Raw genomic sequence first — 26,442 nt, 5'->3', positions numbered from 1 at the left:
CTTGTTCCTCTGATGCTGACTTATTTCAGTTTTCTGACTTATTTTGGTCAACTTCTACCAGCTTGCACCAAATTTTTACCCCAGTAATTATTTCTCAAATTTATGGCGAGTAACTGGGTTGCATATATCATAGGGGTGTTCTCAATATAATTATTACATGAAATTGGAGGAACAAGATTTCTGTAGCATTTCTTTCTTGATCTGCATTCTCAGCTCATTAAAACCCTCTCTGAGACTGCAGTCCCACATTTGCTTATAGACAAAATATTCTTCAAGTCAAACTCACCTCCTAGTGACTTTGTGGCAACATGGAGAAGTAGTTTAGTGCTGTATTTACTGAAAAAAAAATTCCTTACATTCCCAGACTATAGTCTAGTATTATTTGAAGGTTACCCATCAACACACTGCTGAGGCCTGACCTGCTTAGCTTCTGAACTAAGACAAGGTAAGTTGGATGATATAGATTCTGTATCTATATGCTTAAGGTAAAGGTAAAGGTTCCCCTCGCACATATGTGCTAGTCGTTCCCGACTCTAGGTGGCACTGCTCATCTCTGTTTCAAAGCCAAAGAGCCAGCGCTGTCCAAAGATGTCTCCATGGTCATGTGGCCGACATGACTAGATGCCAAAGGCGCACGGAATGCTGTTTCCTTCTCACCAAAGATGGTCATTTTTTTATTTGCATTTTTTACATGCTTTTGAACTGCTAGGTTGGCAGAAGCTGGGACAAGTAACGGGAGCTTACCCTTTTGTGCGGCACTAGGGATTCAAACTGCTGAACTGCCGACTGAAAGGTCTTAGCCACTGAACCACCGCGCCCCTTCTATATGCTTATTTGTGGTTAAATACAATGGACCTTTCTAGTTATGAAATAAATTCTTTGACCATATAATCACAACTGGTCATTGGAAGACAATCTAGATCAGGGGTGACAAACTCAATTTCATTAAGGGCTGCATCAGGGTTGTGTTTGACCACAGGGGGATTGGGGTGGGTGTAGCCAGGATGGGTATGGCCAGCTTGATGTCACTCATGTCAGGGGTACCTATGGTGGCCCCAAAGCTCTGCCAGTGAAAACACGCTTCTGAGCTCCATTTTCAGCTGCCATGGCCTCCTGTAATCCTCTGCCAGTGAAAACGGAGCTCGGGAGGGCAGCTCTCCTGAGCTCTGTTTTTACTGGCAGAGGGTTGGCTCAGGAAAATGGACTCCCGAGCCTATTTTCCCATTTTTTGCTCTGGAAAATGGGCTCCCGAGCCAAAAATGGAGCTCGGGAGCCCATTTTCACTGGCAGAAGCACTGCAGGCAGGTCCTTCACTGTTTCCAGGGTGGCCCTATGGGCCAGATCTAAGTACCCTGTGGGTTGGATCCTGGGCCTTGAGTTTGAATCCCCTGATCTAGATTAATCCGGCTTTAAATATGGGAGCACTGATATTAGGATCTAGTGTTCATTGCTCCTAGTTTTACAAACACAGCCATTTGGTAAGGCTAGATTTCCATCCCCCCCATAAAAAAGTCTGATGGGAACATAATTAATAATTTGCATTGTTTATGTTTGTTTTCATCTGGGATAGGCTTGGCATGATATCTAATTTCTTCATAGAACTCTTCAACACAAAATGGACTTCTACTATGATATATGTAGTAATTCAAATATTAACTTACTTCAAAACGATAAGTTTTGACAATCTGTTTTAATAATTGAGCTGGCTTCTTGCTAATAAATAATGGTATCACTTTATTTTCAGCTCTATATTTTCTGGGGAGAAGAAACAGTAAGAAAGGCCATGCAAATTTATTTAATATGATGTGCATTTATTGAGATCTTCATCCAATGATTAGCACATTTGATTTTTTTAAATTTATTTCCAATTAGCATAAACTATTCATATTACATAGGGTTTCCACATCCCTCAAATTATTTAGATCAACTATGAGCTAAAGCTTTTGTCTGAAAGAGTTTATCTGGGAAAGATCTTTCCTGTCTTCAGTCAGATCTTGTCAACGAGACTTTTTTGGGTCTTCTTGCATCATCTTGGGTCTTCTTGGATTAAATCGAGTCCATTGCAGTTTCTGCCACAAAACACAATCAATATTAATAAATAATAGAATTCAAAGCAAACACATTGGAGAAAATTTTTGTAGTCCTTTTGATTATATAAAACAGTATCATTCTCCATTTGAGTTAGTAATGAATGTCAAAGCAATTTGAACAGATGTGAGATTACAAAAAGCTAGAAATTTCATTTTCATGATTTTATCCATAAATACATTTTTCAAACAATCAAACAATTATTATTTTCAGGCTGGTTTTTTTTTTACCATATACAAATGGTGTCTGTTCACAAATACCAAATCCCATAAAGGAAAACAATTCATCTTAATATTTCAGGCTCCCAGTTGCTAAATTAAGAAGCAGAGCATTTCAGGGAAATAGCTGATTTTCCCATTTTAACTAGAATGTGACAGAACAATAAATGCTGGTCAGAAAAGGGATAAATCTTGGTTTGAAGAAAATAAAATCATAGGGCTGGACGGGACCTTGGAGGTTTTCTAGTCAAACTCCCTGGCCCCTGCTCATCTTTCTTGAAAATTTCTAGCAATGGCACACCCACAACTCCAGAAGGTAAACTGTTCCATTGGTTAATTATTCTCACTGTCAGGAAGTTTCTCCTTCGTTCCAGGTTGAAGCTTTCTTTCATGAGCTTCCACCTATTGCTTCTTGTCCTATCCCCAGGACTTTGGAAAATAAGTTCACCCCTACCTTTCTGTGGTAGCCTCTAAGGTACTGGAAGACATCCTAATGTCATAGCACCCCTAATTTTTCTCTTCAGTAACTCCAGGATGTGCAGAATGATCTCCTTAGGAAAATAATGTGTTTTTGAGCTAGATGCTGGCATGGTATTTTATTCTTCTCTCCCTTTTCCTGTGACTAAAAGTTGTGATTACTACTAAACTAGTATGGAGGCATATGGTCAGAGGTTACTCCTAGTAAGCATTCTGTAGATGGGATACAACTGCTAGAATTAATTAGAAACTTCTGAAGGTTGCCCTGTTTCTAGCTATGGATGTCTACCATCACAATCTTAACTTTATATGATTTCTTTTTATGTTTGGGGAAACTATTGAATGACTAAGATTATGTGCCAGTTCTTTCTTGAGTTCTCTAACTAGATTTTTGTATGTATCCTTATGAAACCAGGAGGATGAAATAGAATAGTTTCTTTCAGGTTCAGCATTATTTGGACATTTTAAAATCGAAAGCACCATTATTTTAACCAATACATGCTGCTTCAAACATTTATAATTAATTTCTATCTCTAAAATGTTCAAACTTCACAAACCTGCAATACATACCTGAATCCTGCTAAAGTTTGGGAATTAAAAATCAGTATTGCTCAGTGCCGGCTTGATTTGGGATCAGGTATTCATGTTTCATTTCTCCATTGTAGTCTCCACACAGTCCACAGGTTTTGCCTTGTACTTTGGCAGAAGTTTTTATCTACATGAACAAATGAGATGTTGCCATAAAAGTTCAAGTGAATTTTCTTGCAATATCATTTTTTAAAAGTAAAAATAAGAAATTCTTGCATAAAAAAGGAAGTATGACTTACTCTCAGTATGTCACCATCATATGTCACACTTTCCAAGCCATATTCAGAAACGTTGATAATAACATTGTTGGTTGTTCTCAAAATTTCAATTTTTTCTACAAAGAGAAAGCATAGCTTTAAAAGACTGGCTATTTACTATAAGAGTTTTCAAACACGCCTACAAACCCTTAGCCATTGCATAATTCTATATGGTTCTTGCTTCAGGATTCTTTCCATGCAATCATGTTTTCTTCTCAGGTGGGTGGGGGTTGCCCCATTATTGATAAACGTTCCCTTCTTTTCAAATGCATTTTGCTACATTCTTATGGTATGTAGAAATTACTACAAAATAATTCAAGCAATTCAAGACGTGGTGACTCAGTGGCTAAGACGCTGGGCTTGTCGATCGAAAGGTCGGCAGTTCAGCAGTTCGAATCCCTAGTGCTGCCGTGTAACAGGGTGAGTTCCCATTACTTGTCCCAGCTTCTGCCAACCTAGCAGTTTGAAAGCACATAAAAAAATGCAAGTAGAAAAATAGGGACCACCTTTGGTGGGAAGGTAACAGTCTTCTGTGCGCCTTTGGCATTTAGTCATGCCGGTCACATGACCATGGAGACATCTTCGGAGAGCACTGGCTCTTCGGCTTTGAACCGGAGATGAGCACCGCCCCCTAGATTTGGGAATGACTAGCACATATGTGCAAGGGGAACCTTTACTTTAATTCAAGTTTATTTTTTAAAAGAATTATTGAAAAAAATAAAGTAATTAAGCCAGACTACATAGACTAAATGAACTAATTTCTATTATTTAAGATATAAAATATGGTATAAGATGCAGTACCTCTGCTGTCTTCATATCGGTCTCTGTTTGTTGGTATTGGTGCTTTATTATGTAACACATCCAGCATCCCTATGGCACCTCGGATTGTGATTTCTCTGCATTGGGAAAAAACAAAAAATTGCATTTTGTTAGAAAGTTAAACAAGGAAAAAAAAGGATAATAATTAGCAGGAAAGAGTCAGCCTTTCTCTGAAGAAATGCTTTTGCTATATCCACTACGGCTTGAATAGATGAAATTTGGTTCAAAGTACTAAAGTTGCAGTGGACTTGTAAATCTGGTAATATGGAAACAAATACCATTTTTGTTTTCTTTTTATGAGCCTGTAATCCCTTTTATCGGTGTGGAATTGGGACGACTGAATGGAGCTAAGTGTTTTACTGGCTGGATGCCTTTCCTGATGCCTATGTAGAGTTTGCAGCAGATATTTTTTATTACCATCCCAATAGAGAAACATCTGTTGCCTAGGATTGAAAAGATGCCATGTTCTTATATAATTCAGATTGGTCTGAAAAGATTTCCCACTGATGATCTAGCTAGAACAGAGGTGTCAAACTCAAGGCCCGTGGACTGGATCCGGCTCACGGGATGCTTAGAACTTGCCTGCGGGGCTGCCCTGGAAACAGCAAAAGACCAGCCCATGATGCCTTTCTCAACAAAAACGGAGCTCAGGAGGGCTGGGTGCGGCTCTCTCAGGCTCTGTTTTCGCTGGTGATGGCCTCTTGCAGCGCTCTGCCAGTGAAACACAGAGCTTGGGGAGGTCACATGCAGCTGCCCGAGCTCCATTTTCACTGGCAGAGGGCTGCAGGAGGCCATCATGGCTGAAAACAGAGCCTCGATGAATGGCTTTGAGTTGGTCATGCCTCCCACCTCCCAGCCATGCCTCCCCCCCCAAGGTCAAATACAACCCTGATGTGGCCCTCTATGAAATTGAGTTTGACACCCTGAGCTAGAGGAATAAAAGGCTGTTTCATTGTCACCAACAAACAACACTGAGGGGGTCCCTTTATGAGCTTGGTTGTTTTCTTGCAGACGTTTCATTGCCAAACTAGGTAACATAATCAGTGCACAAATATTCTCTTTTATTAGACTCACACTGAGTTACTTCAAATCATCTAGAGCATTTCTCCTATACCATGACCAGTCCTCTTCAACTAAAACTAAATGTCATAAACTGAAAGAAAGAAAGATTCTTCATCTGTTCATGCTACCTTACAATCTGTCTGTTGTTTTCCTTATTTAATTAATTAATTGTATAAATTATAAATTTATAAATAATTCATTTTTCCTAGCCCTGTTATGTCCTCACATTGTTTGAAAAATACTTGTATGTAAATAACAAAATAGGTAAAGGTAAAGGTTCCCCTCGCACATACGTGCTAGTCGGTGCCGACTCTAGGGGACAGTGCTCATCTCCGTTTCAAAGCCGAAGAGCCAGCACTGTCAGAAGACGTCTCCGTGGTCATGTGGCCGGCATGACTCAATGCCAAAGGCGCATGGAACGCTGCTACCTTCCCACCAAAGGTGGTCCCTATTTTTTCTACTTGCATTTTTACGTGCTTTCGAAACTGCTAGGTTGGCAGAAGCTGGGACAAGTAATGGGAGCTCACCCCGTTACATGGCAGCACTAGGGATTCGAACCGCTGAGCTGCCGACCTTTCGATTGACAAGCTCAACATCCTAGCCCCTGAGCCACCACATCCCTTTAAATAACAAAATAGGTAATAGTAATTTCATAGATTTTAAGTAACAGTATTTATGACCAATCTATGGAAAAAAGATTATCAAGCACCTGAGCTACTGAGCTAATTTAAGAATTTTAAAAGCTCTGTTTCTATTTCTTATTATTTTTTACTAATTAATTAGTAAATTAAACGTATTTCTCTGTAACCCACATTCATGGTTATAAGCTTGTTCTGATGACAGCTGTCCTGTAATTCTATAAAGGCAGGAGATAGCCATATTATATTTTAGAATATATGTTTAGGAAAGGCAACTAGTTATTGATAGCAACACTTTTGTGCTGGGTTGACTTTTTGAGAAGTAATTCTGCTATTACCTTATATACTTATGAAGTAAGCTAGTATGAAATCCAACGATTTGTATGGATCACGTATTTTCCAGCTTTAATTAGAAACCAAAACAATATCACTGCCAGATGATGGGAAGTACATTTTTTTCTTCACCCCCAAAGTACCACCGATTCCTCATCACATTTTTAGGCTTGCTAGGATTTCCATGAATGAGCTAAGTTTTGAATGATCATGTTGAAATTCGTTGATGTAAGTCCCTGTAGGGCTGCGTTGGTTGAAATGTTCAAGCTTAATAGGATTCTAACAGGCCTTCACTCTTTGTAAAACCTGGCCATCTTTGCATGGTTTTACAGAATTGAGAAATTAAAAATCCAAATTATAAGAAACCTCTTATCAAGAATGACAAAATAATTTCTAAGAAAAAAGGAAGCCATTTTTTAAAAAAAATTGGAAAAGAAGTTATTGGAAAGAAACTTGAAATAAATGTCCATTTGTTTAAACTTACGCTGAATTAATGAATATATGAATTTCTTTTGGCAAACCAGGTTTGTTGTGGATCCATATTTGGAATTTTGATATATAACTGTCAGATGTGGTACAATCCTTAACTATCAGAAGGTCACATTCTGTGTCGACAGTACCCATGCTGAATGTCTTGTTGTCAAAGGTTGTAATCCTTTCATTCTTCACTTCACATACAGCTGGTAAGAAAATAAATAATAAGGTCAGAGTTAAACTTTAGTCCTCCCAATTGGAAAGTGAAAAACCAAAACAAACCCTCAACTTTTGCCAAATAATTACATTAAGCATGGCAATATTTATAAACCTATTCTACTATATAAATAAGTAAGATAGCAATATCAAACCGTGTTGCAAATGATGTTTGCTAATATACTTACCTAGGAATAAGGCTTATTTAAGAATCCCTAGTTGATATGAATGGGACTAAATGCTAAGGAGCAAAAGCTCAAAACAATGGATTGGATCATTATTGATTATATTATTATAATAACTATTATATTATTAAATCATATTTAATCATTGTTATAATTAAAGTGAATGCATTGAAATCAACCAGACTTAAATAACATAATAATTACATTAAATCTCAGTGATTTCAACCAGCCTAACTGAAACAATAGATTCGGCTCTATGCTAACCAAAAAATTGCCATAAAAAGATAAACATAGTTAATACTTGTTAGTCTATTAGGTAGGTACTGCCTTGGTGTAAAAGCAGCATTTTAATTTACCTTCAACTTCTTTGGACAGCCATAAAGCTACATTCAATTTGCTTAATTTTGGATTCTGATAATGTGGACTTGGGATGGCAGTGGGGAAAAATTCGGGATAGAAATCATCCTTGTAAAAGGTTATCTGGAAAGAAAGAAAAATGAAGACACAAAGATCAATGCTGCTACAAATGCATTTTGATTTAACATTTCACTAAGAGATATGTTTATCACCTAAAACCATTATTTTATTTATTGAGTCATAAACAATGGATTGAGACAAAACACAAGAAAGGAAAACACATTTTCTTCCATTCACCCAGCTCTACTTGATCACAATAATTTTGTATGGATCACGTATTTTCCAGCTTTAATTAGTAACCAAAACAATATCACTGCCAGATGATGGGAAGTACATTTTTTTCTTCACCCCCAAAGTACCACCGATTCCTCATCACATTTTTAGGCTTGCTAGGATTTCCATGAATGAGCTAAGTTTTGATTGATCATGTTGAAATTCGTTGATGTAAGTCCCTGTAGGGCTGCGTTGGTTGAAATGTTCAAGCTTAATAGGATTCTAACAGGCCTTCACTCTTTGTAAAACCTGGCCATCTTTGCATGGTTTTACAGAATTGAGAAATTAAAAATCCAAATTATAAGAAACCTCTTATCAAGAATGACAAAATAATTTCTAAGAAAAAAGGAAGCCATTTTTTAAAAAAATATTGGAAAAGAAGTTATTGGAAAGAAACTTGAAATAAATGTCCATTTGTTTAAACTTACGCTGAATTAATGAATATATGAATTTCTTTTGGCAAACCAGGTTTGTTGTGGATCCATATTTGGAATTTTGATATATAACTGTCAGATGTGGTACAATCCTTAACTATCAGAAGGTCACATTCTGTGTCGACAGTACCCATGCTGAATGTCTTGTTGTCAAAGGTTGTAATCCTTTCATTCTTCACTTCACATACAGCTGGTAAGAAAATAAATAATAAGGTCAGAGTTAAACTTTAGTCCTCCCAATTGGAAAGTGAAAAACCGAAACAAACCCTCAACTTTTGCCAAATAATTACATTAAGCATGGCAATATTTATAAACCTATTCTACTATATAAATAAGTAAGATAGCAATATCAAACCATGTTGCAAATGATGTTTGCTAATATACTTACCTAGGAATAAGGCTTATTTAAGAATCCCTAGTTGATATGAATGGGACTAAATGCTAAGGAGCAAAAGCTCAAAACAATGGATTGGATCATTATTGATTATATTATTATAATAACTATTATATTATTAAATCATATTTAATCATTGTTATAATTAAAGTGAATGCATTGAAATCAACCAGACTTAAATAACATAATAATTACCTTAAATCTCAGTGATTTCAACCAGCCTAACTGAAACAATATTAAGTTTAGATTCGGCTCTATGCTAACCAAAAAATTGCCATAAAAAGATAAACATAGTTAATACTTGTTAGTCTATTAGGTAGGTACTGCCTTGGTGTAAAAGCAGCATTTTAATTTACCTTCAACTTCTTTGGACAGCCATAAAGCTACATTCAATTTGCTTAATTTTGGATTCTGATAATGTGGACTTGGAATGGCAGTGGGGAAAAATTCGGGATAGAAATCATCCTTGTAAAAGGTTATCTGGAAAGAAAGAAAAATGAAGACACAAAGATCAATGCTGCTACAAATGCATTTTGATTTAACATTTCACTAAGAGATATGTTTATCACCTAAAACCATTATTTTATTTATTGAGTCATAAACAATGGATTGAGACGACTTCCGGTTTGGCACCGTAGGTGATGGCGGTGATCTTTACGATCACCAACCTCTGGATTTTGTGGAATCGCTAGGACAGCTTAAATCTGCTGTCCAGCGGTTCGAAAAACCCACTCTTCGGGAGAAGAGGAGGGGGTGAGCTGAGGGCAGAGGTTGAATTTCCCTAAAGCCCCTGAGAAAAAAGGGGTTTGAAGGGTTAAGTTCCCTCCAGCAACCCGAAGAGCTCCAGATCCGAGGATTCTTCTGCTTGGGCGGAACCAATCACCACGACCAAACGCCGAGATTTATTTTGGACAATAAAGGATTATACCGGACAGAACGAAAGTGGGAGAACTTTATGCAAGTAGCCAAGCCGATTCCCCGATACTTTGTAACAAGTTTGAAAACAGCAAGAAAATGGAGGCGAATTGTTAACAAGTTAACGAGTGGAAAGCGAAAGTGATACTTTCAGCCTCGCGTCTGCTCTTGGTAAATTGCATGTTATTTGCTACTTCAACTCTTTATCTCTTTGCTGCCTAGAATCTAGGAGATTTTCTTTTAAATATTGCTTTAAAAAAGCTTTAAAGGACTGTGTTTCTCAGAGGTTAAGAAGATTTAAACTGAATATTAAGTTGGAAATAAATAAATAATTTTATAGAAGATGGCAGCCAAACAATTAAAGTCTACTGTAACAAAGGGCTCTGGAATCTCCTCAGCTGGTGCCTCTCCAGCTCATACAGTGGAGACTAGAACATTGAACTTAGAGGCGGTACAAGAGAATTTAAAAGACTTTATGCAAGAAAAATTTAAAGTAATAACTGAGGAGATGTTGGAAATGAAAGAGCAGATATCAGAAATTCAAGTGGGAAATAAAGAAGTTAAGGAAGGATTTGTAATTGCAGTACAAAGTTTGGCAAATAATGTGATTTTATTGGAAGAGGAGGTTGAAGAAATTAAGCAACATAATTCAAAATTAGATAATAAAATGGCTGAATTTCAAAGTAAAATGGAAATCAGATGATGAAATAGTTTTGATACAATACAGAAATATGGAATTTGCTCTAAGAATTCGTGGTCTGAAAGAGAATAAAGAAGAGGATTTAAGGGAAATTTTTTCTGAAGTATTTGCTGAGATATTAGCAGCTCGTCCAGCAGATGTGGCTTATCAAATTGATAAAATATATCGTGTGAATTCTTGGATAGCAAGGCAAAAAAAGTTGCCAAGGGATGTTGTTATTTATTTTACAAATAGAACAGTGAGAAATCAGATTTTGCAAGCCTCATATAAGGGGGAGAAGATTCAGATTGCTGGTCAGGATATTTTAATATTAAAGGAAATTCCACCAAAAATGTTAAGGGCTAGAAAGGAATTTGCCTTCCTGGTGAATGAACTTAAAAAACGTCAGATTGAATATAGATGGGATATTCCAACTGGTATAATAGTATATTATGCAGGGAAAGTACATCGTCTCAATACAGTTGGAAAAGCGAGAGAATTTTATGTTGAGGCATTAAAAGTTGGAAGTCTTTCTCCACTGGATGCTAGAAGAAAGGAGACTGAAGTGAAGGAAAGAGAAGTGAAGCAGGTTCAAGAACAGATTGCGATGGAAGAAGATTTATTACAAGTGTTGGAAATACCTATGACGGGTCCAGATTCAAAAGAACAAAGGCTGACAAGAGCTGCTGCTAAACGCAAGGAACAAGAGATGAAGGCACAACAACAACTGGCAACTACTACAACGGAAACAGTGGGAGGAGCAAGGCCTAAAGCAAAATGTGATTTGCGGCTAGTGTTCCAAAAGTTTCCTTTGGCCGATAATGGCAATTAAACTATTATCTTGGAATGTTAATGGTTTGAATTCACCGCAGAAGAGAAGGAAAGTATTTCATTATTTGAAACAATTTAAAAATGACATTACTTGTTTACAAGAAACACATATTAGATCTTTAGACCAGAAATATTTGATAAATTCAAAACTGGGAGTACATTTTGTTGCCTCCTCTTTGGAGAAAAAAAATGGTTTAGTTATATATATAAAGAAGGATATATCAGCAAAATTAATTGAGGTGGATAAGCAAGGAAGATACATTGCTATTGAACTCTTGTTGGAGGAAAGAAGACATTATTAATAGGAGTTTATGCTCCGAATCAACAACAAGAAATTTTTCAAGTTTTACATAAAAGAATAGTATTTTGGGATTATAAATCATATATATTAATGGGTGATTGGAATGGTGTGTTGGATACTCAAAAGACAAAAAAGCTTAAGGAAGATATCAAGCGGGCGAAATTACCAAAGGCTTTTTGAAATGATGGAGGACTTGGAATTAAGAGATATTTGGAGAACATAATACAGAAGAGAGGATTTTACCTTCTTTTCTGATAGGCACCAATCATTTTCGAGGATTGATTTTATTTTGATTACTAATGACTTGTATTCTAGAGTGAAGAAGACTAAGATTTGTTCAAGAACTTTATCTGATCATAGTCCAGTTTGGATTGAATTTGATCGAAAAGGAGGCTAGGAGATCATGGAGGTTGAATGAGAATTTGTTTAAATATGAACAAAATGTAAATGAATGTAAAAACAAATGAAAGAATTTTTTATTATGAATATGAAAAAAGAGACATCTATAGAGATGATTTGGGACTCCAGTAAGGCTTATATGCGAGGAAATCTTATACAAATGTATATTAAATACAAAAATAAATTGCAAAAAAAGAAAAAGGAACTGGAAGAGGAAATTAAAAGAAAGAACAATTATTGATAAATAGCCCAGGAAATAGTAAAATAAAAGAATCAATAAATATATTGAGAGGTCAGTTTAATATGTTGATGGCAGATCAAGTAGCAATTAATTTACAATATGTAAAACATAATACGTTTAATAATGCCAATAAGCCAGGAAGATGGCTTGCCTATTTAATAAGGAAAAAACAGAAATCACGAACGATTGATAAAATAGAATATAGGGGTAAGGAAGTTTATCAAAAGAACTTGATTAAAAAAGCATTTTAGAGTATTATAGTAAGTTATATTCTAGGGATATGGTTGATGATACAGAGATAGAAAGATATTTACAACAACAAAATATTTGTGAGCTTACAGAAAATCAAAGAGAAGAATTGAATCAATTAATTACTTCAGAGGAAATTTTCTTAGCAATTAAACAACTTAAAATCGGTAAAGCACCAGGAACAGATGGTTTAACAGCTGTTTATTATAAAATTTACAAAATGAGATGGTTGAACCACTTAAAGAGTTATTTAATAAAATTCAAATGGGAGGAGATGTTCCCCCTTCATGGAGGACAGCCTTTATTTCGTTAATACCGAAGGAAGATCGAGATGGTATTAAAGCAGAGAATTATAGGCCTATATCACTTTTAAATACTGATTACAAGATATTTACCAAGATATTGGCTAATAGATTAATGCCAGTGATGAATCAAATAATTCATAATGATCAGTCAGGATTTATTAAGGGTAGGCAGATGAGATATAATGTGAGGCAAATCGTAAATTTACTTGAATATTTGGAACGAAACAACCAAGTATCAGCGGCATTCCTTTTTTTGGATGCTGAAAAAGCTTTTGATAGATTGGATTGGCAGTTTTTGTTTAAAGTAATAGAAAAATGCAATTTGGGGATTATAAATCATATATATTAATGGGTGATTGGAATGGTGTGTTGGATACTCAAAAGACAAAAAGTTTAAGGAAGATATCAAGCGGGCGAAATTACCAAAGGCTTTTTGAAATGATGGAGGACTTGGAATTAAGAGATATTTGGAGAGAACATAATACAGAAGAGAGGATTTTACCTTCTTTTCTGATAGGCACCAATCATTTTCGAGGATTGATTTTATTTTGATTACTAATGACTTGTATTCTAGAGTGAAGAAGACTAAGATTTGTTCAAGAACTTTATCTGATCATAGTCCAGTTTGGATTGAATTTGATCGGGAAAAGGAGGCTAGGAGATCATGGAGGTTGAATGAGAATTTGTTTAAATATGAACAAAATGTAAATGAATGTAAAAACAAATGAAAGAATTTTTATTATGAATATGAAAAAGAGACATCTATAGAGATGATTTGGGACTCCAGTAAGGCTTATATGAGAGGAAATCTTATACAAATGAATATTAAATACAAAAATAAATTGCAGAAAAGAAAAGGAACTGGAAGAGGAAATTAAAAGAAAGAACAATTATTGATAAAATAGCCCAGGAAATAGTAAAATAAAAGAATCAATAAATATATTGAGAGGTCAGTTTAATATGTTGATGGCAGATCAAGTAGCAATTAATTTACAATATGTAAAACATAATACGTTTAATAATGCCAATAAGCCAGGAAGATGGCTTGCCTATTTAATAAGGAAAAACAGAAAATCACGAACGATTGATAAAATAGAATATAGGGGTAAGGAAGTTTATCAAAAGAACTTGATTAAAAAGCATTTTAGAGTATTATAGTAAGTTATATTCTAGGGATATGGTTGATGATACAGAGATAGAAAGATATTTACAACAACAAGATATTTGTGAGCTTACAGAAAATCAAAGAGAAGAATTGAATCAATTAATTACTTCAGAGGAAATTTTCTTAGCAATTAAACAACTTAAAATCGGTAAAGCACCAGGAACAGATGGTTTAACAGCTGTTTATTATAAAATTTACAAAATGAGATGGTTGAACCACTTAAAGAGTTATTTAATAAAATTCAAATGGGAGGAGATGTTCCCCTTCATGGAGGACAGCCTTTATTTCGTTAATACGAAGGAAGATCGAGATGGTATTAAAGCAGAGAATTATAGGCCTATATCACTTTTAAATACTGATTACAAGATATTTACCAAGATATTGGCTAATAGATTAATGCCAGTGATGAATCAAATAATTCATAATGATCAGTCAGGATTTATTAAGGGTAGGCAGATGAGATATAATGTGAGGCAAATCGTAAATTTACTTGAATATTTGGAACGAAACAACCAAGTATCAGCGGCATTCCTTTTTTTGGATGCTGAAAAAGCTTTTGATAGATTGGATTGGCAGTTTTTGTTTAAAGTAATAGAAAAAATGCAATTTGGGGATTATTTTATCCATGCAATTAAAGCAATATATCAGAAGCAAACAGCACAAATAATAGTAAATAGTGGGTTAACAGAAACTTTTAAAATTGAGAAAGGGACGAGACAGGGATGCCCCTTGTCCCCATTACTTTTATTTTAACTTTAGAAATTCTTCTGAATAACATACGTGGTTCCGATCGAATAAAGGGAATTAGAGTTAAACATCAAGATTATAGATTAAGAGCTTTTGCAGATGACCTGGTTGTTACTGTATCTCAACCAATATACTCAGTAACTGGTTTAAAAGATATAATTGGTCAGTATGGTAAAGTATCTGGATTTAAGGTGAATCAGCAAAAGACAAAGATGATAACTAAAAATATGAATATACAACAAAAGAAGAGTTAGAAAGAACTTCAGGTTTTGAAATCGTTAAAAGGTTAAATATTTAGGAATATATATTACAGCTTCAAATGTTAAATTATACAAAAATAATTATGAGGTATTGTGGCAGAAGGTATGGAAAGAAATGGAGAGTTGGAAGAAGTTACAACTATCTTTGCTGGGAAGAATAGCGGCTATAAAATGAATGTTTTGCCCAGGTTTTTGTTTTTGTTTCAAATGATACCGGTGTTTAAGAATGATATTAAATTACAGGAATGGCAAAAGGGATTAGTAAATTTGTATGGATGGGCAAAAACCAAGAATAAAATTAAAAGTAATGCAGGATATAAGGAAAGGGGGTCTTAAAATGCCTAATTTAAAATTGTATTATGAAGCAGTTGTTTTATCATTAATTACTGATTGGATTAATTTAACTGAGGAAAGAGTTCTGAATATAGAAGGTTATGGTTTGTTATATGGGTGGCATGCCTATTTATTATATGATAAGAAAGTTGATAAAATATTTAAAAATAATATAATTAGAAATGCATTATTGAGGGTTTGGAGGAAATATCAATACAATTTAGATGGAAAGATTCCAATATGGGCAAACCCGAGACACATGATAGAAAATATAAATATATATCAAAAGATGGAGGTAGTTACTTATAAAGAACTTCTTTGTATGGAAAAGGGGGAGTTACAATTAAAATCTAGAGAAAAGATGGGGGAAGAAGGGAAAAATTATACATGGTTCCAATATGGACAACTACAAGCTAGATGGAAATTAGATCAAAAAATAGGTGTTAAGCAAATTGAGGATAATTTGTTAAAACAAATGAGAGATCAAGGTCAACAGCATATTAAGAGGTTGTATAATGTATTAGTAGAAATAGATTCAGAGACTGATTTGGTTAAGGATTGTATGATTAAGTGGGCACAAAATGGCAAAAATCTCTGCTTACTTGAAAGACTATACACAAGAAAAATATATTTTAGAATGGAAAATGTGGATTGATTATATTCAAAATAAGTATCAGATAAAAAAATATCAAATAGCATATGAGTAAATTTAGGAAATAATTTGTATTAGATATATTTTTGAAGGAGAGGGGAATTGAGAGTGTGAATAAGCGTGGAGAGACCAGAGATTATAATTTAGGAATTATTTTAGATTATGATTGTTAGTTTTGATACCCTGCATTTTGTTCTGGGAAGTCGGGTGGGGGTGGGGGTAAAGGGAAGGGAATTGGGGGTTGAGGTTAGTGATGGAGTGATGGTTAATGTACAGGGATTATTGAAGATGTATAAATATAATTAATGTAGGGTCGGGTCTGACCAGTTGCCATTTTAGAACGGTGGGGAGGGAAAAAAGAGAGAGTAGGAGGTAGGAAAGAGGAGAAGAGGAAGGAAGAGGGGTAGAAGAGGGAGAAGAGTGTAGGGTGGAGGGAGGAGAGGAGGTAGATAAGAGAAGGAGAGGAAGGTTTGGAAAGTAAAAGAAGGTAGAAGAGGGAAGAAGGTTAAAAAGGGGGGTGGTGACTGGGCAGGCCCGACTAATTGTATATAACTGTACATTGGATGAATTATTTGACAAGATTGTAAAAATAAAACATTTTTATAAAAAAACCAAAAAAACACACCAATGGATTGAGACAAAACACAAGAAAGGAAAACACATTTTCTTCCATTCACCCAGCTCTACTTGATCACAATAATTTTGTATGGATTATCAAAGGGTTAAAAATGCATGATTAAAATAGTCCCTAATATGCAGATGAAAAAGCAGATTATAGCCACGGTGGCACAGTGGTTAGAGTGCAGTACTGCAGGCTACTTCTGCTACATGCTGGCTGCCTGCAATTGGGCAGTTCAAATCTCACCAGGCTCAAGGTTGACTCAGCCTTCCATCCTTCTGAGGTGGGTAAAATGAGGACCCAAATTGTTGGGGGCAATATGCTGACTCTAAACTGCTTAGAGATGGCTGATAAATGGTATAAAAGTCTAAGTGCTATTGCTATTGCTATTGTGAATTGAGTTGTGACCATTTAAGCTTTAACCAAAGACTATCTACTGTTGACCTCACCCCATTCCTAAGAGATCTGTAAGGGGCTTGCATAAGAGCACCAGCGTGCCTACCATTCCTGTCCTAATGTTCCCTTTGGTTGTATCCAATTCGTATGGTTATTTCATGCTTATACTTATATATATTGTTGTGTTTGACAAATATATAAATAAATAAAAAATAAATAAATTGTAAATGTACGGCGATTGCTAAGCACCTGATTCCCAATTATTTGGCTGCAGGAACACTGCAGTGGTTGTAAGTGGCAAAGACTGGCCATCATGAATTCAGGTGCTAAATCAATAGTTGTTAATCAAGGACTATCTTGTCTGTGCATGTCCATAATACACCTGTAATGCAGTATTGTTCTGAGTTCTTGTTGTACTTTTTTTCTACAATACCTGAGAGAAAATTTGGTCTTTCCATTGAGATGTCTCCATTGAAAGAGTATGTGTTTCTTATCAGACTGTCCCCCTTGCTGACTTGGGTTATGTGCTGAAAAACCTCAACCTCACCTATCTTGCACTAGGTAGGAAGCAAGGGATGTGGGGTTTCATAAGTGTAAGCTGAGTAACCGTAAGAGATCCACTTTATAAACACACTTTTCATAGCGTAAATATTCTCAGTGGTAATAAGGATGCCTATTTTTTTTAGAAAGTCTACCTCAAATTGAGAAAACTCAGATATTCATTTCTCTGATCCAGTTTTCTCACTTCATAAAAATCTTCCCAAGTCAAGTAATAGATAGTATTAGGATTTCCAAGAATAATTAAAGCATGTTTAGTGGATAAACCTGCTTAGATAAGTGACCAATAGACCAGCAACAGAGAAAATCTTCTTCACAGGTTAAAATGAATTTAGGTCACTTAGACTAGAAAATCATATACACAAAATAATTAAGGACAGGAACTGATATAATCTACATTATGAACTTTAAATGATCCCAGTATCACGTCCTTTGAAATACCTGCCTGTGGCACTGTCTATCCTTTTCACTATACCTTCCCATTAATTATCCAAATCCAAAAGTGGCACTGTATTAGTAATTTGAGAAAATGGAAAATGATCACCTACCTTGGGAACTTTAATGATGGCAACATGACCTTCTGGAGATTTTTCAATAATTCTGACTATAAACTCATGCGCAGGATTCTTCTGATAAACTGTGGAAAAGCCTAAACGATATGCAATTCCAGGAAGCAAATACATAAACCTAGGGAAAAATCAAATTATACATTTGATTTATTTCAGAGAAAGGCAACAAACTTCCTTCTTCCAGAAACCACCCCCCATAATTCAGCTATGTTCTCTCCCTCCCAAAATTGAAGGTTGAGTTAGGAAGTCTTAATTCCCTTTCCATAACCTTAAATGGCCTGAAATGGCTGCTTGGGTATATTTGTGTTTGTGTGTGTGTATGTGCATGTATTGTGGTGATAAAGGACAGAGATTGTGTAGGTATTTTTTCCCTCTATCTTTAACCATGAGATCCATCCCCCAGATTTCAACCACATTTCTTCCCATACAGGTAATTCTTTGGCTTATAGCAGTTTATTGTTTGAAGTTTCAAAAGCACTGGAAAAAGTGACATAGGATCATTTTTCACACCTATGATTGTTGAAGCACCTCCATGGTCGCATGATCAAAATTCAGATGCTTAGCACTGACTCGTATTTATGATGGTTGTAAGGTTCCAGGGTCATGTGATCATCTTTTTGTGACCTTCTGACAAGCAAAATCAACTGGGAAGCCAGGTTCACTGAGCAATGACGTTAGCAGTTGAAGCAAGAAAGGTTGTAAAATGGGGGCAAATTCACTTAACAATAGAAATTTTGAGCTCTGTTGTGGTTGTAAGTCGAGGTCTTCCTGTATTTCCCGCTAGGAAATTTAACTCCCATCCATTGAAAGAAACACTTTAAAAATCCACAACTGGAAGAATGAGAAGTTACAGAAATCTTACCGGAAATAATGTCCATCTTGTAAGAAATGAAGTTTGGTCCATTTCATTTTCAGTTCGACAGCTTTATAAATTGCAACTTTGCCTGTGGACATCTTGAGTTGTATTTTGTAATCCTTGCATTCATGTCCCCAGCTCAAAGAATACTTGAAGAGGATGTAAACACAAAAATGTGATAGAAATTAAAAGAAAAACGGTGTGTAAGGATCATCATGGGGTTGCATCACTTCATTAATGGACTTGGTATCACAATTTTGTGTAACCTAAGCAGAAGTGGGCTTCACATAATTTAACAACCGATTCGCCCAGAATCGAAAATATGTGAGCGCGTGTGCGCCTTTGCATATGCACACTGCATCAAAACTATGGTGATTGTATAAGATGGGATAGTGCCAGGGCAGGTGGGAGCCCCAGCTGCTGGCCTTAACTACCGGTTCACTTCAATCGGTCTGAACCGGCTGAATCCCACCCTTGAACCTAAGGCTGTTAGCCATGCCAAACTGTTCCAAAGGATTTGGAGAAATATTTTCTGCTCCATCATAATTCAAGCCTGCTACCAAAATGGATAGGGGGTATGGTGAATGATTAAATCAAAAGAATATTTGCAGTTTCTGCACTTTGATTCTAAAATTTCGGCCACATTATAATATTTCTTTTTAACTTCTTTTAATGTTTATATATTGAATTTTTACTTGGCTGTACACCGCCCTGAGTCCTCTGGGAGAAGGGCGGTATAAAAATCGAAATAAATAAATAAATAAATAAATAAATAAATAAAATTTCCTCCTTTGAAAGATTTGATTAACATTTCCCCTGCACCCCCCCCCTTTTGTTACTTTTTGAATATTAATCGGGTATTAGAGTCCTTTCAAGAGCCCTAGTTGAAAATACCATTGATTTTAAAATGACTTTGATTTAATATAAAAATCTGGATTAATTTTAGGCTAGAAATGTAGCCAAAGATTTGTAATACGTTGGCTTCTGTAATGGAACCTAATCATTTAGTAAAAAAAAAGGCAAAAGAGAAATAGTAAAATAATCACTAGAAAGATTTATGATTAATAATGGAATGTCTATGGGGATTCTTAGTCATCCAGGTCATAGTTGTCCCAACGGGGCTTTTTCAAGAGGCAACTGGACTTTCTGGTTTTTCTTTGAAGATGTTTTGCTTCTTGGATGAGAAGCGAAATGACTTCAAAGAAAAACCAGAAAGTCCAGTTGCCTCTTGAATAAGCACCTTTGGAATTAATAATGGAGCAATTCAAATTGTTCAGTATTTTAATAGGTACCCATTTGCCAATGAACATTAAAAACTAGGGCTCATTCTTCCAGTTGTACAGTTTGACTGACCAGCTAAGATACTCTGCAGAACTCTGAAATTCCCAGGCTGCTGTAGAGCCTTGAGATTAAGGAAGACATAGATCACAGAGGTGAGAAGGGTTTCTAAAAAATACATTGTTATATAAGGCAATGAAGTTTAGCTACAAAGCAACTTTCACATTGGAAATTAAAAAAAAAGTACCTGGAATTTGGAAGGTAGCACAAGGCTATCAAGACATGCTCTCCATTTAGTATGGTTGAGTTGACCTGCAACTATTTTGAAATGGGTTTTGAAGTGGTCATGCTTTTCATACAAGGAAAAACTGTAGCCCTGGACTTTGCTGTCACGCCTAACTGCTTCAAACACAGCCGTGACATTTGGCAGGAGAACACCTCCAGGAGTTTTTGCCTAAAGAGACAAACAAAAAGATGTGATTTTAATCCATGTTTCAATTAGGTAAGATTCCAAAATTATTTCTTTGCTGAACTGTGTAAGCAGCAGATAAGGAAGAGGGATTTTGAGCCTTCTTTTGTTTTTATTAAAAAGGGCTTCTATAACAGTTCATTTGATATTCCAACCAGAAGATGGTATTGGAATAGGAGCTTGGATAAGTGACTACTAATGTTAGCAAAAGAAGGGGCCTTGGTTCTTCAGCCACCTATATAATTTCACTCATTGGTATCTCAATTCAATTGTGTTTTTAAGAATTCTGCACATTTACAGTTTACCCTGGCTAGTTTTACATTGATATCTTTAAACTGTAGTCCAACACAGAACGTTTTGGAATACATTGGCTTCTGTAATGGAACCAAATCATCTAGTCAAAAAAATAAAATAAAAAGCAAACAGAAAGCTAAAGAGAAATATTTTAAACTGAGCTAAAAATAAATAACCAAAGACCTACACACACACACACACACACACACACACACACACATATATGTATGTATGTATGTATATATATATATATGTAGGTCTTTGGTTATTCGGGTTTTCTCCCGCGTAAAATTGGAAGTGTCTTGGCAACGTTTCGATGAAGTCTCATTCGTCATCTTCAGGCTTCAGCTTCGTGCTTCTGGGAGCAAGAAGCACGAACCTGAAGCCTGAAGATGACGAATGAGACTTCGTCGAAACGTTGCCAAGACACTTCCAATTTTACGCGGGAGAAAACCCGAATAACCAAAGACCTACATACAAACGCCCGCGAAAACCTCAGAAAACATATATATATATATATATATGTATATGTGTGTGTATGTGTGTGTGTGTACGTGTGTGTGTGTACATGTGTGTGTTTGAGTATGCTTCTCTGTATTATATACTCTTTTTCAGGGATGATTTCACACACAAACACACACACCTTTGGGGGGGGGACCAAATAATCTGTGGATTGTGAGGAAAAGTCTACCCCTGCTTCCCACTCTGGTGTGTCCCCAAAGGCCATTTCCCTTCCAGGGAGAAACTTAACAACAGCCAGCCTGATCTCACCAGCAGGCATCTGAGTTACTCCCTCATTTGTCCCTCACTGGTCACTGCCATTAAGAGCTTAAAAATTTCAGCCTTGGTTCAAAAGCAGCCAATGGCTATTCGCTGATCAGGCCTTGCTGCCAGCTGACTGGGCGCAGGGGCCAGAGGGAGAAGGAAAAGAGGATGGAGATGTGTCCCTCCCATCTTTTCTTGCACCATGCAACCTGCATATTTCTGGGACATATACCTGGAAGGCATGGTGGTGCTGAAGAGGCCACAATTCCCCCCCAATTTCAATCTCATGGCATGTGTCCCAGCATTGTGTAAGTTAGCTTATTTAAGCTATCCTGGTTCTATAGTTGTCCTATACTTTCCAGTTTTCTCTAATTGGACATTGCAAACAAACAGGGATTAGAGTTTTAGTAGTGTATATGTGCCTATCCATTCTCTGTCTGTCTCTGTCTGCCTCTGTCTCTGTCTGTCTGTCTCTCTGTTTCTTTCTCTTTCCCCCTCCCTCTTCCTCTCATCAATCTGTCTTTTATTTGTCTATCATCTATCAATCATCTATCTATCCCAAGCTAGAAACCAGGAGGCTGTGAGTTCTAGCCCTGCCTTAGTCATAAAAGATGGCTGGGTGACTTTGGGCAGTTATTTTCTCTTAGCCCACAAAATTAGGTGTGGATGACAATCCAGTTGGCAAATTCCTGTGGGAGCCAACATTCACTCGATCTGAAAAGTGGACCCTGCACCTGGAAAAAGTGTACTTCTCTAAACTGAATTTGGTTTTTGTGCAGCCCTCTACCAACTGCCAGAAGAAAGCCTGAAGCAAGATGTAGGTTGGCTATTTGAGCCAATATTTTAAAAACATTGGATGAACAAGAGGCTGAAATAACAATTCATTTCACTTCAATCCATTTCATTTTTAAAAACATAATCAGAAACTTATAAAAAGGAACTAGGGTTGTTGCTATGTTGCCTTTCCTTCCAAATAATAGACAGGTTATTAGGGAATTTCATGCCAGAGGGACTGTCTTAATTTTGGTCACCCCAGTCCTAATTAATCTCCCTAACCTAATGAGTTATCAGCATAATGGCCTAATAATCCTTACCTCAACTAGTACATTATTCCTTACCCCTTTTCTGAAAATACATATACCATTTGACACATCAGATTCCTAACAATGATTCTTTTTAGAAACATAACAACTTACTTACTTTCCTATTAATTCTTTAAAAACATACCTCTTCTTCCCAGCTGGATTCATTTCTGCTGCTTGCATCAGAATGAGACAATGGGCTGCTTGACTGCACCATGTAATACAATATTTAAACAGAATTAGAGATACTGAGTGGCAGAGGACAAAGGTAGAAGAATGGGAGTGATGAAGGTCCACCAAAGCACAGGAGTAAATATTTTCCTCTTTCAGTGTCCTAAGCATTAATTGTTGAAAGCCATTTTCAATTATGTTAGAAGGTTGTGATATCTATGCAAACAGCAGCAGTCTACATTTTTTTTGGGGGGGGGATGGCAACAAAAAGTTAAAGCAGTCATATCTACATGCAATATCAGATATTGTGTTGATGTAACAATTGGTTTGTCCTTTCCAAAGTACCATCTAAAATAGTATAGGCTTAATCTTAGGGATTGAATCCCCAGGATCCCTATGTACTTTTTGGAAGGTCCTTCAGGAAGCTAAAAGAAAGAACTCTACTTTTTCAAAAGCTTGGAATATTTTAAGACACAATTCTGAAAGTCCCTATGAAGCTAGACTAATTTTAACTACATGCATAGTGGCATGGTGGCACAATGGTTATCATGCAATACTGCAGGTCTAACTCACTGCTCACTCCAGGAGTTTAATTCTGAGTGGCTCAAGATTAACTCCGCCTTCCATCCTTCCGAGGTCGGTAAAATGAGGACCCAGATTGTTGGGGACAATATGCTGACTCTGTAAAGCTGCTTAGAGAGGACTGTAAAAGCACTATGAAGCAGTCTAAGTGCTATTGCTTTGCATGGTTTGAAGTGTTACTATTCTGTGGACTGATTGTATCATCTCAGGATACTCAGTACTGCTTGTCTCACACAAATCAGGTGAGAAACCTGCAGAAATCCTAAAATGAAAGACTTGGTGTAATATATGAAGCAGGATGAAACAGTTGTATTATTGGGGCAGAGATTAAAATCTATAAACAAATGCAAATATCCATATTCACCACAGGCCAATTTACACATAGAAGCCTGGCGGGTGTTCATTGGCTGAAACTACAATGAAATGATGCTTGACCACTCAATCACCATTTCAGTTATATGTGGTGGTGGCAGTGGTGAAATGTAAAATTTGTTGCTACCTGTGTGTTGCTATGTGTAATGTGACTGGGTGGGCGTGGCCAACTTTTTTTTTTTACTTTTAAAAGCATTCATTTGGCTGAAGAAGTTGTAAAAAATGCTTTTAAAAGGCTCTGACAATCCCAGCTGAGCCGCGCGATCATCAGAGGCTTTTCTTTAAAAACTCTTAAAAGCATTTTTTTGGCCGAAGAAAAATGCTTTTAAAAGTAAAAAAAAAACAACCTCTGTTGATCGCACGGCAGGGGGGAGCCAGGGATTTTTGCTACTAGTTCTCCGAACCACCTGTCACCATCGCTACCGGATCAGGCATTCTGGTCCGAACCGGGAGCATTTCACCCCTGGTGGTGGGGTTCTTTTTTATGGATTGGATTGAAGGGAGGTCACCACTCATTCCAGCATTTAGAAGCGGGTCTCTCTTTGCTTCCAAGCAGCACTTCTCTGGAAGCTTCTCTGCAGCCACTTTAGAGCTCTGCCGAGCCCTGCAGATTGATTGACTGGCTTATTTATTTATTTAGACAACTTGTATGTTTGCTTAAATATAATAGCAGTTATATGAAATACCTTGCTGGTAAGTCATTAAAAGAAAACAGTCTCTGCGGGTTAATTTATGAGTGTGAACTGGGAAATATTGTCTTCATTCTCTAGCTGACAGATCTCTTGAGTTAAATTATTTTTGCATCAACTTTCACGTTCCACAATCATGTCTTATTTGGATTCCTTTTCTCCAAAGAAGAGTGGAAGTATTAAGCACCGGAATCTATCCACATTAATTTAAAGAAAGGTCAGTTGAAAATCATAATAATATATTGAAACTCACCTGTTCGATCCGGCTTTCCCTGAAGGGAAGCTTTACCAGGTCTCGGCTTTGCAATTCCTGCAAAATGTCAAAGAAGAAAAAGCAAAGCAAGGGTTACCCAAATGACATGGCTGTATCCACGCATTCATGTTGGAAGCACCAAAGCCCTTCTGGGTTGAAAAGATTAGTGGGTGATGTCACCATCGCCCAGGGACGCCCAGTTGGGGGCTCCTTTCATGCACCCATTGAAGTGGCACCTATTTATCTAAATACAATTACTCGCTTTCGAACTGCTAGGTCAGCCGGAGCTGGAGAGAATGACAGGAGCTCGCCCTGTCACACAGCAGCATTTGGGTCTCAAACATGGGCTTGTTAATTATCAACCCAGCATTCTAACCATGTGAATCACCACACACTTAGATGCACATTTCTAAAGGAAGAGATAAACCACATCCACAGCCAACAGAGATTTTGAGCTAATGCTCCCCGCAGGGAAAGATTTCTCCTACGTTAGAATTGATGGGTACCTCCTCATCATTGTGATGTGACCTCTTGCCGTGCTTCTTTTTATCCCCATCTTTCTCACCACTTGGATAACCCTTCTCTTGTTGTTGTCTTCCGTAAATATATGTATCATTTTGGGTGCTGTCACTGCTATCGCTGCTGCTGCTACTGCTGCTGCTAGTACCATCAAGTTTTTGCTTTTTATCCAAAGAATGATGCTGTTGGAACTGAGGTTTCTTCTGATATGGTTCCTGTTGTTCTTGATCATTATCTTGCTGCTGGCTGGTAGTAACTTGTTTTAGAGCTATAATTTTCTTCAAACCACTCTCATTGCTTGATGAAGTTTCACTGCTCTCATCAGTGTCATCCTGATAGATCTAGCACAGGATATACCCAGAGAGAAGAATATCTGTCATCTCATGTAATCCTAAATCTTAGGCAAATTGATATGTGGAATTAACATTGCAAGAGCAAATGCCATAAATCAGTGGTAGTCAACCTGGTCCCTACTGCCCACTAGTGGGCGTTCCAGCTTTCATGGTGGGCGGTAGGGGTTTTGTCCGATACTGAAGCACTTTCCTTTTTTTTTATTTAATTGACTTTTTAAAACATTTTCATAGCATTATTTAAAAACATTTTCATTAGGTTTTCATAAAATTCCCCATGACAATTTAAATTTCTGAAAATATACTATTTGTATCTCCTGCACATAAGTTTAATTCACGTTATGTAAGTGAAACTAAATGGTGCTATAGTGCAACTGCAAACAAAAGAGCCTCGTCCCAGAATAGCTCGCGCATCTTCCCCCACACCACCCAGCTATAACAGACAAGCAGTGCTGGTAGCCAGCACCCCTCCCCAAACCCAATCCACAATGTGCGAGAGGCATGGGCAGACAACGATACATGGTGCATTTCTGTGGAACCGGTGGACAGTTAGAAAATTTTACTACTAACAGAGATACAAAAGTGGGCGGTAGGTATAAAAAGGTTGCCATAAATGCTAAAAGCACAGATTTTTTTTGCACACTTGGAGTGCATATTGAAGAAGTGAGGG

At 36.7% G+C, this 26,442-nt stretch overlaps 1 protein-coding gene across 1 annotated transcript in view; it reads right to left on the bottom strand.

The window, feature by feature from the left end:
• Window positions 1–1,868: 1,868 nt before the first annotated feature.
• The window catches only part of LOC131195034 (vitellogenin-1-like), a 62,582-nt gene continuing 38,008 nt past the window's right edge, over window positions 1,869–26,442 (bottom strand). Inside the window, exons 22-35 of the mRNA XM_058176661.1 lie at window positions 25,410–25,763; window positions 24,904–24,960; window positions 22,982–23,044; window positions 20,474–20,680; window positions 18,955–19,097; window positions 18,072–18,210; window positions 9,230–9,353; window positions 8,474–8,669; window positions 7,712–7,875; window positions 6,965–7,160; window positions 4,430–4,524; window positions 3,611–3,705; window positions 3,354–3,498; window positions 1,869–2,069 (exon numbers count right to left, since the gene is read on the bottom strand). Coding sequence (XP_058032644.1) covers window positions 3,385–3,498; window positions 3,611–3,705; window positions 4,430–4,524; window positions 6,965–7,160; window positions 7,712–7,875; window positions 8,474–8,669; window positions 9,230–9,353; window positions 18,072–18,210; window positions 18,955–19,097; window positions 20,474–20,680; window positions 22,982–23,044; window positions 24,904–24,960; window positions 25,410–25,763 — 1,947 coding nt within the window. The 3' untranslated portion in view covers window positions 1,869–2,069; window positions 3,354–3,384. The remainder of the gene's footprint in view (window positions 2,070–3,353; window positions 3,499–3,610; window positions 3,706–4,429; window positions 4,525–6,964; window positions 7,161–7,711; window positions 7,876–8,473; window positions 8,670–9,229; window positions 9,354–18,071; window positions 18,211–18,954; window positions 19,098–20,473; window positions 20,681–22,981; window positions 23,045–24,903; window positions 24,961–25,409; window positions 25,764–26,442) is intronic.

The sequence above is a fragment of the Ahaetulla prasina genome, chromosome 3, assembly GCF_028640845.1.
Source record: "Ahaetulla prasina isolate Xishuangbanna chromosome 3, ASM2864084v1, whole genome shotgun sequence".
Classification (NCBI taxonomy): Eukaryota; Metazoa; Chordata; class Lepidosauria; order Squamata; family Colubridae; genus Ahaetulla; species Ahaetulla prasina.
This window is presented reverse-complemented; position numbering and strand designations above follow the sequence as displayed.